Consider the following 13921-nt stretch of genomic DNA (forward strand, 5'->3'; position numbering starts at 1 on the left):
GCATGCAGGCTAACAACTTCAAGGCTCTGTCAGGCATTGACACATGCAGGCTCCAAGCGGGAAGCTAAACACTCCCCTTCACCTCCTCTCCAGTTCCACATTAACCTCTATTAAGTGCAGGAAAAACACAAATGCTGTAGTGCCATCGTTCAGGTTTTAACTACCAGTGTATATTTAGATACTCAGCCAGCTTGCTACCTCTGAGAACATACTCAGCAAACCCTCCGGTTCCTCCCTTTCTCGCAGCGAGAGCGGTAAATAGTGAGTTAGCTTGGGGAATGCAATGGTAGAAGGTCTGCGCTGGGTATTTATGGCGCAGGCATAAAAATCTGAGAGAAAACTTTGACAGCGCTGCCTGCACGTTTTGAGGCAATAGTATGTGTTATAAATGGAAAATGAGACAAAAATGGTCTCATCCGAGGAGAATCAAGGAGGGTATTTTCCAAACGTGTCCTCTTTGAAAGCCAGGCTGTAGAAAAGACACAGTGCAGTGCTGGTCTGCAAGCCCTATATTGCGCTTTGACCCAAGCGCTGAGTGTAGCGAAGTCCGCTGGGTGCTATGGGCAGAGAGAGAGTTTTGTCGCTGTTTCTGGCTCTTTCTAAGTATAGGAAATGTCTGACAGCATTTCCTTGCGAAGCAGCACCCGCGCTTCCCGCTCTGGGGCTCGCTGCCAGTGCTCACCCACCTCATGGCTCACTCCCACTCTCCGGGGAGCCGTCGAGACCGGGGCAGATTCCTTCCCAACTCCAATATGCCTAGCCCACACGTCCCTATACTTGGATTAATTAAACACATCATACCCCATAGTCCTGGTTTAGGCTCTTTGGACAGCATGTAAGAAAACGAAAGCGCAGGAGACATAAAGGATTTTCCTGATACTTTACTCCTGAAAACGAGTTACAGAATTTAAATTAATAACCATCATAATCTTGAGACACGCTATCTCCTCTCCGATGCTTGGCACATCAAAATTTCTGTGACCTGGAGGGCTCTTGGTCTTCCAGGTGGGACAGGACTTCTCCATGTCCTGCTAGTCTGCAGCAATCACCTTCCTTTGGCCATACAGAGACATCCAGGTCTGCAAAGAAATTTGACTTCTTTTTGCCATGGAGCTCCCTTCAGGCGTTTTCACCCAATCCCACAGTCTCCCAGTACTCTCCTCTTTTGAAAAAGAACCCTGGAAGGAGAGGGTGAAGATGGCAGAACAGAGACGATCAAAGTCAATAGTACTAGACTGTTTTTTGACAATTTTCCTGTGATAGTCCTTCAGCAATGTGTCAAACCTCTTTCCTGGGAAGGACGCCTGTCTGGAATGCATTACTGTAACCTGTCTTGGGCAAATTTAAACATGTGTTCAGTACAGCATACAAAATGGAGTTCGGGAGACAAAATGGAGTTTCAATTTAATAGAGACATACTGCTCTGCCAAACTGTGTCAAGAAAGGGATTTTCCATCATGTAATCATGTTTACAGAGAACCTCTGTTTTTATCTTTAATGGTTGCCATAATGAGATCAACTGTTTCTTTAGCATAGCCATTTGATGATTTATGTTGTATCCCATCATTATTTTAGTCTCATTTCAGCAGCTCTGAGTAAAATAAAATATCACTATGTTTGTCATCGAGTAACCTGAGACAATGTCCACTCTTGGCATTTGGTTTAAAATAAACAAAATTAGTTAGTTCTAAAGCCTTTTCAGGATTAGCGGCTTTTAGATAATGTAAATTACAAATTATATCTGTAAGCTGTAAGCATTAAAATCACTACATCACCAGAAATAAATAATCTTTTTACACAATGTTATTGCAACATTTTCTTAAAATGAAACACAGTTAATTGTGTTGGGGCACTATCAGAGCAAGGTAAAATATGGTTAAAAGGTACAGCTAAAGTTTAAATCTAAATCTAGCTTCCAGTTCCAATCTGAGATGGGAGAAATTTGTATTTAGATGATGTGATTAATGACACAAGCTTTGAAGATCTGTAACATCCTTTGAAGAAATTGGGATGTTGAGTCCAAGTGGCCTTACCCAGAAGCTGAACTTAGTAAATACAGTAACTTTCACAAATTTGATCATCTCTCCCCTTGCCTCTTCTCCTTTAATCTCCACCTTTCAGGGTATTGCTGTTGAGATAGATCTGTGCACAAAACAGTAAGTTGCATCCCGTCCACACCCCAGCCCCAAAACTTGTTTTGGCATCCAAAGGCATATGGGCTATTACTCATCATGCTTCCCTGCCTGCACTGCAGTTGGACAAGCTGTAGTGCCATCATACTGTGCTGCACTTCAGTATGATCTAGAAGAAGCTCAAAGATCCATGTGCTTATTTTTTTTTTCTTTTAGCTAATATAACTATGCCTGCAAAACTTAGGGAGCACATATATATGCATACAAAGAGAAAGCAAATAGGCATTTCCCTCAGAAGTTGAAATCTGTGGATGAAAAAGGAGCAAAATAAACCCTTACTTCTCCCGAACAACAGCAAAGAAGTGTGAGGTAACAAGGGGACAGAGATAAAGAGAGGGGTAAAAATTCGTTCTCCCTGTAATACAGATAGCCCTGGCAAGGAAGACAGAGTGACCTGGTGTAGAAGGAGTAGCCTGTGGGGAGGGAGGACACATAGTTAGGCTGGAAGCCTCTGTTGAACCTGGGCATCCCTGTGGCAGTTGTCATCTGAACTAGCTACATGAAGCTAATGCAGATATGTCTCTGCATTTTTAATCACTGTATATGCACATGTAGTTAGCAGTGTATAAATACATTTCGTTTCCAGCTATACTCTTTGGCTTTCAGTCCCTTCTAGTTTTTTCTGCCCTCTTGCACCTTCCTTTTTGTCTTCCAAATTCTTCTGTGTGTGTAGGCTATTATGAAGATGCTTTAATTTGGTGTCATCATGAGAAATTCTGTTCTCTGTTTGGTTTTGTGCAACCTGATTATAATGTCTTTGTGACATTGTCCTCATGGGGTGTTTTCCATTTTAAGCAGCACATGAAGAGTGAATACAAAAATACCATTCTTACAAGCTTTGCTGCTTCATAATCATTATTATAAATGCTGGCAGAGTTGGCTGCAGCCTAAGTTGGGAAGATGAAAACACGCTTCCTGGCCACGACTACATCGTATGACTCTGATGTGGTGCCATGCTAATGTGAGACAAAAGCGAGCTTTGGATCCTTTGGTAAATCCATGCCTGATAAAACAGCCTTACCCCTCTGGACAATTGCTGAACTCTGTCGTAGCTCTGGCATCAGTAACAGTCAGCCAGTGTTTATGTAATTATGTTCCTAACTTATATGAGTAAATTGCATTTAATAGCAGCACTTGAGTACTTTGTGCACGTTGGTTGCTGAACATTATGACATGTCTTACAAAGGATTATTCTAAGGGAGATTTTAACCAGCCATGCCATAGTGTTGCCTGTATGTTTTATTTATAATAATCATTTAAATAAAGAATATGATGCAGTTCTGAATATATGTTAAAACCAGCTCCCAGTTATATATCTTTTCATATTACAATTGCTCTCACCCAAACTTCTCCAGCAGTTACACTATAATATGAAAAGAAATGTTGTCAAGAGTAGTTATTATCACACACCAGAATATTGTATTAGCATTCACTTTTAATAGGTTAAAATGAAAGATTTTAAAATCTGCCCTTAATGATACTGAAGGATCTTGGAGACACATTGGGAAAGCTTTAGATGAAATGTCATATGATATATATACATCATACATAGGTTCATAAAAGACAGTTCATTTAACTGCCTGCTTTTGTGTTTTGTCTGTTCTGTTTGGATGAATCACCCACGGGTTAAGTGATGCTTGTGCAGTTTCTTTGCTTGAAATCAAGGACAGTGAGTGGCAGGGAAGTTTAGGGAATACAAGGTTCTGGTAGACCTGGGGATAATGAGTAAGATAAGACAGTTTTGGAGGCATGGAGTATAACCTGGAGAAAAAAGTCTGGTCGTTGGAGGCATAGTTGAATCGTATCTGCTGATCTTTTGACTTACTGTCTGATCTGGATGGGTTGCTTGAACTGCTGTTGCATAAATCACCTCACTTGTTAAGCTAAATTTAAGGTGGACATAATATGAGTTAAGCTGCCCTGGAGGAGAGTTGTTGAGCGATGCCATGCTGCAGAGCCTGCGTGTTACAAAGCAGGGCATAAAATGGTGAAATGATTCAATATTCATTTCTAGGGTTTAGGGGCTTGTTTTGGAAGCTTCTGAAACACATGTGAAAAAACAATAGTAGGACCTTCCAGTGGATCACATCATTGGCATTTTATTCTCAGTTTATTGTTTTGATGTGGGACAGTCACATTTGGGCAAGGTGGGCGCAGATACGATGTGCTGCATCCGTGTCTCTGAACATCTTGTTATTGAAGGTTGGTGTATCATTTTTTTGCTGGGGTGGGATGTATAGGTCATCTGTATTCCGCACTTCTTTGGTAGTTGGGAAGGGGGATGATGGCTGAAGAATTCAGCACTGAAGTAAACATTTCGGTTTATTTTGGTATACAAGCATCATAATTTTACTCTTTTATAAACATTTTAGTAAACACTGGGAGCTTGAAGGAGGCATCTCATGAGAATACCTGCTGTAGGAAGTGCATGTGTATATGCTTTGTCATTTGAGTTTATGGGTGCTTTTCAGGCTCATATCTGAAATCTTAGGAACTGCCAACAAGCCATGCACCACACTGCACTAGACTGAGGACAGATATTAGTTTATATAGCTGTAAATGTAGTACACATGCTAACATGGCAACAGTATTAGTGTTAGATAATACATTACAGTCCACATCCTGCAAATATAAACACTACAAAAATACACATTGCATCAAATCTTATCGAACTATGCAACCTATTACACAACATCTTACACATACTTCTAACAAGCAGATGCTAAATATTGCAGTGACTAAAGTCCATGTTTGAATATTGAAGAAATTAAGTAATAAATCACACAGCTGCTGGGTATTTCTAGATGTTAACAGGTGAGTCAGATTTTACAGACGTTATGCATCAATATATTTTTCCGAGAATTTACCTTAACAAAGTAAACCAAAATGTTGCAGAAGGTCATTTCTCATTTAAGGCCAAGGCAAAAGACCAGGAAGTTTAACTTCAGGTATGGTTTTGTTTTTTGGTTTCATCGATCCATGCTCACATTAAGCCCACAGACCGTGGTAGAACAAAAGCATTTCAGAGCTAGAGGGCCACAAGCAATGAAGAGGAAGGGCTGAGATCCAAGATCCTATCAATGCTGGAGGCACCAGTAGTAGCAAGGCACTGATCAGGTAGGCAGATGATCCAAGAACAACACACAGAATGGTTAAAATTTCCAGGATTCATGGAAAAATAACTTAGGGAAATTTTTCTGTGAATGTGGATTTGGTGATTCTAAGCTTGGGAACAAGGACAGATGATCAAACATCCAAAAGAGGGAATTATCTGAAAGACTAGGATACTTCATAAAGATTCTTAAATCACAGGCTCAGGCACTATGGAAGGCAAAAAAAATTGAAATAACCCTTGACTGTATCTAGCCAGTATACAGAAAAGGAAAGACATTTCTTCATGTTTATTACAAATAAACACATGCAACTTAGTATTCGAATTATAGCAATGTTTGTAACGTAGCGCAGAAAATATATGAAGATAATGAGGGAAATTCAAAATAGGAGATTTAAGGAACCATGGTTTCCAGGGCAGATAGGACTACCATAACTAGCCATTGTAACTGTCCTGTCCATAGGATTTCTTATAAATATGAATACATCTTTTCTGAAAAATTTAACTTCACTTTAAAAAGTCCGAGAAATTATGAGTTTGCTGTTGACATAATGCTTAATTACCGTCTATCGTAGGACCTTGTATCTTATTTCAGGACTGAATTTCTCTAACTCCCATTTCTCAACACTAGATCTCATTATACCGCTGTCAGGAAGGCTGACACTGTGCTATCAGACATCTTTCCAGGGTGTAAGTACCAATCGCAGTGATCAAGGTGCCTTTCAGCCTCTCGTCTGACAAGCTGAATAAGTTGAGCTCCTGTAGGCCTTGCACTGGAGTGCTTGGTTTCCAACAGCGGGCTGTGAAATCTCTCTCCAGGATTTCACCTGTCCATCTGAGTAGAAGCAAAACCACATTTTTTTCCAGTGTACAAACAATCCAGGAGCTAAAAAATTTTCTCCAAAACTCTAATAAATAAGAATACTCTTGAATGAGAAAGCTGAAAGAAACGGCAAGTGTGAACAAGAAACAATAAAGGAACAACCATCAATTCCCTATTCTCATGATCTAATCCAACTATCTCTGTTCCATCAAACTTTGGAAATACTCTATTCCCTATGCAGACCTGTGCCTGTGGCATAATCCTTTCCCCACCATGAAACTAGGACTTCTGACAGATAGGCTGTGACTATCTATTAAATAGCTCTGGCCAGGAAGGGCAGACCATCAACTGCTGTGCCCGGAGCTGGCACATGTTCATTTCTGCTGCTGCTGTTACGAGCCTTGTAGCCTCTGGCAGAGAAAGAGGATGAACAGCTGGAAGCTGAAACCTTTTCAGCCACCTCAGCAAAAATTGGTAGAGCTATCTGCCAAAGCCACAGTTGGACTTTGCCACCTTGGTCTGGTTGAATGTGCTGCACCTTGCAGGTAGAATATCCTGAGAAGCTCAGCATGGACTGAGAAATATCTATGGGATATTTCACTGCCACCTTCTGTAGGAGCAGAGCAAGCTCAGTAGTGGGGACTTTTTAAAAAAGCTGCCGCATCATCAAAAATAGTGGCTCATGTCCAAAATACGTCACTCTAAGCATTCACAGAAGGGGTCAGGTGAAAGTTATTTCAAACAGACCTCGTAACAGCTGGAAATTTGTGGTTGATGACTGGGGAGGGGGATTCCTGCTGTTGTTCATTTCTGCTTGAAAGGTTTGAAAAGATTTTCCCTACCTCCTGAGCAGACACTGGGACTGTAGTTGCCCTGTTGGCACTGCCAGTGGAGCGGGTGCGGTGAGTTCTGTGGGGACATTTTCCAGATTATGTAAGAAATCAGTAGTTTTACATTTCTTTGTGTTGGTACGGGATGAGGCTTCAGTTCTGACAGTTTTTCTCCATCTAGACCTTCAAATTGTAATCGACACCTTTCTATCAGATTTCTGTTACTTCTTAACTGCAGCTGAGGGGAGAAAAAGAACAACAACAACAAAAAATCTTTGTATACATTTCCAGGAATGGTATTTATCATTTACGGAAGGGTATTTTTGTAGTTCTGATTATGAACGTTTTACTTTATTCACACATCGAGCAAACTGTCCTCTTCCACCATATGGTCAGGAGGTATCCTGTTTCATACATTCAGATGTCTGAAAGCTGTCTGGAAATGTATTTCCTACTTTCTGATGCAGGAACATTTCAATAGGAGGGGGGTTTAATTTGTTTTGAAATTTCAACTCTTGTTCTGCTCAGAAGCTAAAGTTGGAATCCATTAAGATGCATTTTAGTGCAGTTTCTATTCTCATCTTCCTTTTCTCAGTAACTGTGCAATTCACTTAGTACTTCATTACAACCAACAGCAATATGTATACATGGTGCACAAAATGAGCCATTTTGTTTTAAAACAGATTGCAGATGAAAGGAAACCATTCATTTCTTGCTTGCTAGCTGTAATTACTAGAGCACTAATTACTCCAAATCACTGACATCCAGGGTCAATAAGGATGACAACAGGAACATCAAAGACAAGACGCACACACGCAATTACAAGTCTCTAAAAACCAGGCTGTAATATTATTTTATGGATACTGTTTTTTTCAGTCAATGCTGAAAAATATTAAAGTTTGCTGAATGTTACTATTATTTCCTTTGCAGTTTGACGGTGAGAACATGTATATGAGTATGACAGAGCCGAGCCAGGACTATGTGCCAGCCAGCCAGGTGGGTTAATTAATCTTCTCTGCCTTGTTTCAAATTGTAATTAAACAAATTCAAAGAGTTGCATTGCAAATGAGTGGCACTATCAGTAACTGCTGCAATCAGGAATAATCATAATTTATAAACAAAGCATTTAAGCCTTGTTTCCAGTTAATGAGATAGAGCTGATAAAACACCAGAGTTGGCGTTTGTTGAAAGATACTACCTTGTTTCCTCTCCAGAATGCAAGCAGCTGTTTTGCCAGCATGATCTTTCCTAAACAGTTGTTTTACCTTCAGGAAATAAAGTCTTTACAGGTGCAGGTTATTTGTTTATCTGACTGCAGACAAGTTAATCATTATAAGCTACACATGTCACAAATAGATTTAATTATCACTCGTAGGCCAGTTGTAGTTGAAGAATTGCATTTTTAACACTAATTGTATGGCTGAGGAATGTTGCCAAAGATATGTAATTAGCAGTGGGGTTAAGGTAATGACTTGGTCTTCTGTAGCTTGCAGCCCAAAAGGTTTAATGTTTAAAGTTTTCCACTTGAACCCTAAGATACTACAGGTTCTAAGAATGAAAGATTTAAATTACTTCTTGAAAAGCAAAAATAGTTTTGAAATTTTGGGTTTGTCTACTTGTAGCTACATCTACACGTAGGGGAGAAATTTTAATTTACTTCACATTTTGGTCAGTTTAATTCCACGTTAGTAAGTGATGGTGCTAGTGGTGCAGGTCAGTTAGATTGTGTCAGAAATTGCCCTGAATAATCAGACTTGCAGTCTAGGTCATGCAGTACCTCAGTCCCAGCAGTGGCTAGGCAGATCTACCTCTTTCTGACAGGACCAGTAGGATTATGTGAAGAGGTCTCATTGGGTGGGAAATAAGTTTGTATCCGTTCTAAATGTGTGTAGTTGAACAGGATGTAATTTAGGAATCAACAGCTTTGGAAAGCGACAGTACATTCAAAGCTAAATATCTTCATGAAGTAGTGGTTCTTCAGGTACGCAGGTTCATTTGAGAGCAGAGAAGCAGGAGGTTGTGTGAGGTGAGCTACATTGTTCAATCAAAAAGACCATCTTTAAAATGTTCCACCATGTTGCTACCCAGCCTTCTGTTGAAATTATTGTAAAATACCTTTAGAGAACGACTGTACTTTGCGTTTAGGATTTGTGTGTGATAGAACTTATTCGGCTAAGAATCCTCCAAGATCCAGAGGTAGTTTAGAATAGAACTGTTTGATTAAAAAATGAAAAATTATATTATTAATTTTTCTCTAACCATTAATCCAAAAACTGTACTGACAAGTTTTAGTATTACTATTAGATTAAAGCAGTCTAGTATCATCTCATTTATGCCTTAAGGGTTTTGAAGTGCAAGGGCTAATTGAATTTGTTTGAAACAGTAGAAATACAAACTCTGTGAATGATTGCTGTTATAAGGCAGCTGCTACCTTCCAGAGAATCATTATGTCTGTCTTAAATAGTTTTGAATAAAGAATTGCAAATCCACATTATACATCAGAATTATTTTTCTTCTGTTGATATTTTTGTACTGTGTATTGGATGTAGTTTAAATCATTTAAACGGCATATTGAAAAATTAAGAGTATAAGTTTTAATCTTTTATGCAGTTTCTACATGTGCTAACAAGGCCCAGATTCTCCAAGATATTTATGCTTCTAACACTCACTGGTTTCAGTGAAAGTAAGGTGCTTAAAGTACCTTCAAAGATCCAGCCCTAGATATTTCAAGCGCAAATGATTTTGTCTTCAAGGAAAAAAAATCTATCGAATGTGACATTTCCAAATGACAAAGATGACAGAAACCCCTGAATGCTTACTAAGGGCTGGAACCAAGAAAGGGCTTACAGACTTAAAATCTTGCTATGGCAAAGCCGAGCTCTCTGGTGTCTGGCTCCCAGGTGGAGTTCAAAACCCAGAGGCAGGTGTCGAAACTCTCTGTCCTTTGCTGGGGGATCCATGTGGCAAGAGGTAGCTCAGCTGCCAAGCACAGTATTTTAAGTTATTACCAAATGCACACCGGTCAGACAGCCTCCTGTGTCTGTTTGAGAGAAGCTGTCAGCCTTGGGCTGTCGCACCTTCCTTTCCCTTACTGTGATTCTCTCCTGGTGCTTACACCAGGAGTTGCAGTGGGTTTTTTTTTATGTGAATATATGTGAAAGCCTGTAATGATAACACTATTTTTTTAAAAAAGGAGACAAAAAAACACCCTAGGAGTGGGAAGCCAGGGTGTGTTGGAAACCTGCCTCTCTCTTGATTTGGCAAGAACCTGGGACTGTGAGAGAAGCCTTCCCAAACCTGTTCCTGGCTTAGACAGCAGCTGGTCATTCCTCAGAGGAACTAAGCAGCTCTCCATTGACAGTATTGGCAAGGTCTTCACCAACTGTGATGGGGTGTTGTTCCTATCTCAGGCTTAAACATTTGGTGGTCACCCAAAATTAGAGAACTAACCACCATTTCAACATCCAATCTGCTTGTTAAAACTGGAAAGAATATGATATTCACTGCTCTGAAAAAAAAAAAAAAAAAAAAAAAAGCATGCAAGACTGTGTAGCTTACTGGGGAGGGAGAGAATGAGGAAAGGACATGACAGTATTTTCTGGTCCCTGTTTTTAGGACTGCATGTCCATTTTTCTCTCACCATTACTGGATGTGAAATAAATAATCCCATAAAAAGAGATGAGAAAGTGTTATCACCCAGATGAAAGCCTAGTCACTTCATCCATAGAGTTTTGTCCTGTGTCCATTTTGCATTTGTTCTCATGAGCCTTGTAGTTGCATGACCCCAGCGAGAGGAGTGCAGGTTCCTTCCCACCCTCAATAACTTGGCTGTTCCCTTGCAAGATCAGAGATGAGGGTTTGAATCCTGTCGGAATGAGGAGTGAATTCATTTCTCCGCTTTCCTTGAGGGCTGCACATCTGTTAACTAAAATATGAATCCCACATGTTAGGAGATGCACAGTCCTTTCAGAAACTTTTATTCAAGCTCTGATCATGCTGACTGAGTCAGACGTGAGCATCATTTTCTAATTTCAGAGTCTGACACAGCTTATTTGGGAGGTAGGTTGGCAGACTGTGTCATGGTATGCAACACCAAAGACCGAGGGGTTTCCACTAGGCTGTCTTCAGGATTATGTGACTATAGAGGCAGGATTTGGGGGGATCTGATGCATGCTGACATGCACTTAAATTCTTTCTGTTTACTTCAAAGTGTTCCTATCCAGAAGACCATCACCTTGTATTATTTTAAGGTTTTTAATCAATTTATCCCCTTTAGGCTAACATAAGTAAAAGCTCAGCCATTGGACAGGAAAAATACAGTTTTGTTCCTTTTGCTGTATAACATCAAACATCTGTATAGCTTGGTAATCCAAGACAAGTTGCCTCACAGCATCCCTCAACAATTATCATTTCTGTTCAATTTTCAAATCAGTACATGCTTTGGGACTTACAGACTAAGTTGCTAAGTAGCAACATATGGCTCACTACTGTTCCTGTGATGTTGCTGCAAGCAAATAGCATTATTCTATACTTGAAATGATTTTTACAGAAAGCCAGTGCTGGAACTGAGCCAGAAGTGTAAGTATACAGTAAAAATTAATGATATTCTTTTAAACTGTCCCAAAAGGCTGTTTGGCAATGTTGTCTCTGTGTACATTTTATATATACGTGTAAGTACTGTATTTTTGGTTATGATATACGTAGTACAGGACTCTGCACTGCAGGCATCTCCTAAATGAGCTATGCCAGCCGTATTAACAAACACACATAGTAAAACTACATGACATTTTCACTACTAATTGCACTTCGATCTGGAAATATTTATCATTTTAAAATAAAACTATGCCAACTGCTCTGCATTTCAAATTCTCACAAATATATTGTTTTCTCCCCACACCTATAATTGGAATCTCGGAGATAAATTGTTCTTCGTGTAATTCCTCCTCCTGTAATTGGTGGGCCATGCACAGCACAGTATAAAACTAGATTGTTTGGTTTACATTTCTTCCTAGTCACAATACAGAATGTCATTCAGGACTCTGTTGCACAAAGCCTTGGCACTTTTGTAGCCTTCCTGAGGCCTGATAAGGGTAACAACTCCAGCTGCCAGATCCCCTGCGTGAACCAAAGGGAAGGAAGGAGTACTGGCCTGGAGCTGATGGTTTGGGGCAGTACTCCCATTGCCCCAGTGGGAAGAAAAAAGATACCAAAGGCAGAGGAAGGAATGCTGTTTGCACACAGGTGGTGTTGTCTTCCCTCCCAGAGCTGTGCCAGGGAGATCCATATAAGATATGTATGCATGCTCTTTGATACAGTGGGCACCATGGGTATCAAAACTGTTTTGTCCTGTACAGCTCCAAGACAAGTAAAATAGGATAGAATGTCATCCAGCAGAGAGATTTTTCATGTCAATAAGAAACTAAAGGGTTCCTCTGCATTTTTCTGCTGTATGCACATGGTTTTAGATAGATCCCTAACTTCTTTTTACAAGTTTATACACTAATTTCTTAGAATGTTAATGGGATAGCTATTACTCACGTGAAGTAGGGATGGATTAATGCTACATAATAGCTGCCCTCTCTTGCTCTGTATTGGTTCTTACCTGTAGGTGGACTAGAATTTCAGGGTACTGTATCCTTCTCCTGCCTTATACACTGCCTATAACAGCTCTTCTCTCTCGTCACTCTTCTAAAGCCACAGTCAGCCAAGCAAGGCAGGAATTGGCTGCCTTCGAAGGGATTCAGGAAAAGCAGCCTTCTTAGATGGAGAATCACTAAGTGGTCCAGTGTAATCCCCTGATTATATACTACCCTGAAGTTCAGGGTAGTCCTGACCAAAAGCTGGAAAGGTTTTGCTCATGGGTTGAGAGGCTGCTCCACAGTGAGAGGGCAATGCCACCTGGTCAGTCTGCTGGCTGGCTGCAGTTCTGGCCTGTTATGGACCATATTCCACCTTCCTCTTCCTGATCAACTATCCCGTAATCTCAAAAATAGAGTGTCAACAGAAGGGAGTCCACTTCTTGCTCCTCCATTTCTCTGAAGTAGGCTACAGGTGCCACTTTCAAATAAAAAGCCCCCAAAAAATGGGATATAGGTTTAAATGGCCTCAGGGAAAGAAAAACACCAGCCAGGTCTTTCAGATCCTGAATGAGCAGTTAAAGGTAGAGGTAATTTTACCCTACCTTTCTCTTTTGTGTAGAATATAATCTTTTAATGTGTCTTAGCATCAGGCACAGAGTCTGGAAAGAACTGAGTCCCTGATAAAAATACATCAATAGTTCCACTAACAAGACTATATGTTTATGGATATGGATACAGAAACATAGAATGGTTTGAGTTGGAAGGTGTCTTTGAAGGTCATCTAGTCCCAACCCCCCTGCCCCGGGCAGGGCCCCCTTCCCCCAGCCCAGGGGGCTCCCAGCCCCGTCCAACCTGGCCTTGAACCCTTCCAGGGAGGGGGCAGCCACAGCTGCTCTGGGCACCCTGGGCCAGTGTCTCACTGCCCTCACAATAAATAATTTCTTCCCGTGTCCAGTCTAAATCTACCATCTCTCAGTTTAAAAACATTGCCCCTTGTGCTGTCACTACAAGCCTTGGTAAAAACTTTTTCTCCATCTTTCTTATGAGCCGCTTTTATATATTGAAATGTTGTAACAAGGTCTCCCCGGAGCCTTCTCTTCTCCAGGCTGAACCCCCCCAACTCTCTCAGCCCGGCCTCCCAGGGGAGCTGCTCCAGCCCCCCCAGCATCTCCGTGGCCTCCTCTGGCCCCGCTCGAGCAGCTCCGGGTCCTTCTGCTGTTGGGGGCCCCCGAGCTGGCCCCAGCACTGCAGGGGGGTCTCCCCAGAGCGGAGCAGAGGGGGAGAATCCCCTCCCTGGCCCTGCTGCCCCCCCTGCTCTGGCTGCAGCCCAGGGCACGGGTGGCTTTCTGGGCTCCCAGCACACATTGCTGGGTCGTGTCCAATTT

At 41.1% G+C, this 13921-nt stretch overlaps 1 protein-coding gene across 2 annotated transcripts in view; it reads left to right on the forward strand.

Moving 5' to 3' along the window:
- TOX (thymocyte selection associated high mobility group box) overlaps positions 1-13921 on the forward strand; it is a 226164-nt gene that overhangs the window by 108743 nt on the left and 103500 nt on the right. For both annotated transcript variants that reach the window (XM_042786269.1, XM_042786270.1), the window contains exon 2: positions 7888-7953. In XM_042786269.1, the coding sequence (XP_042642203.1) occupies positions 7888-7953 (66 nt within the window). The remainder of the gene's footprint in view (positions 1-7887; positions 7954-13921) is intronic.

Source organism: Tyto alba, unplaced genomic scaffold (assembly GCF_018691265.1).
Source record: "Tyto alba isolate M040663 unplaced genomic scaffold, T.alba_DEE_v4.0 Super-Scaffold_9, whole genome shotgun sequence".
NCBI lineage: Eukaryota > Metazoa > Chordata > Aves > Strigiformes > Tytonidae > Tyto > Tyto alba.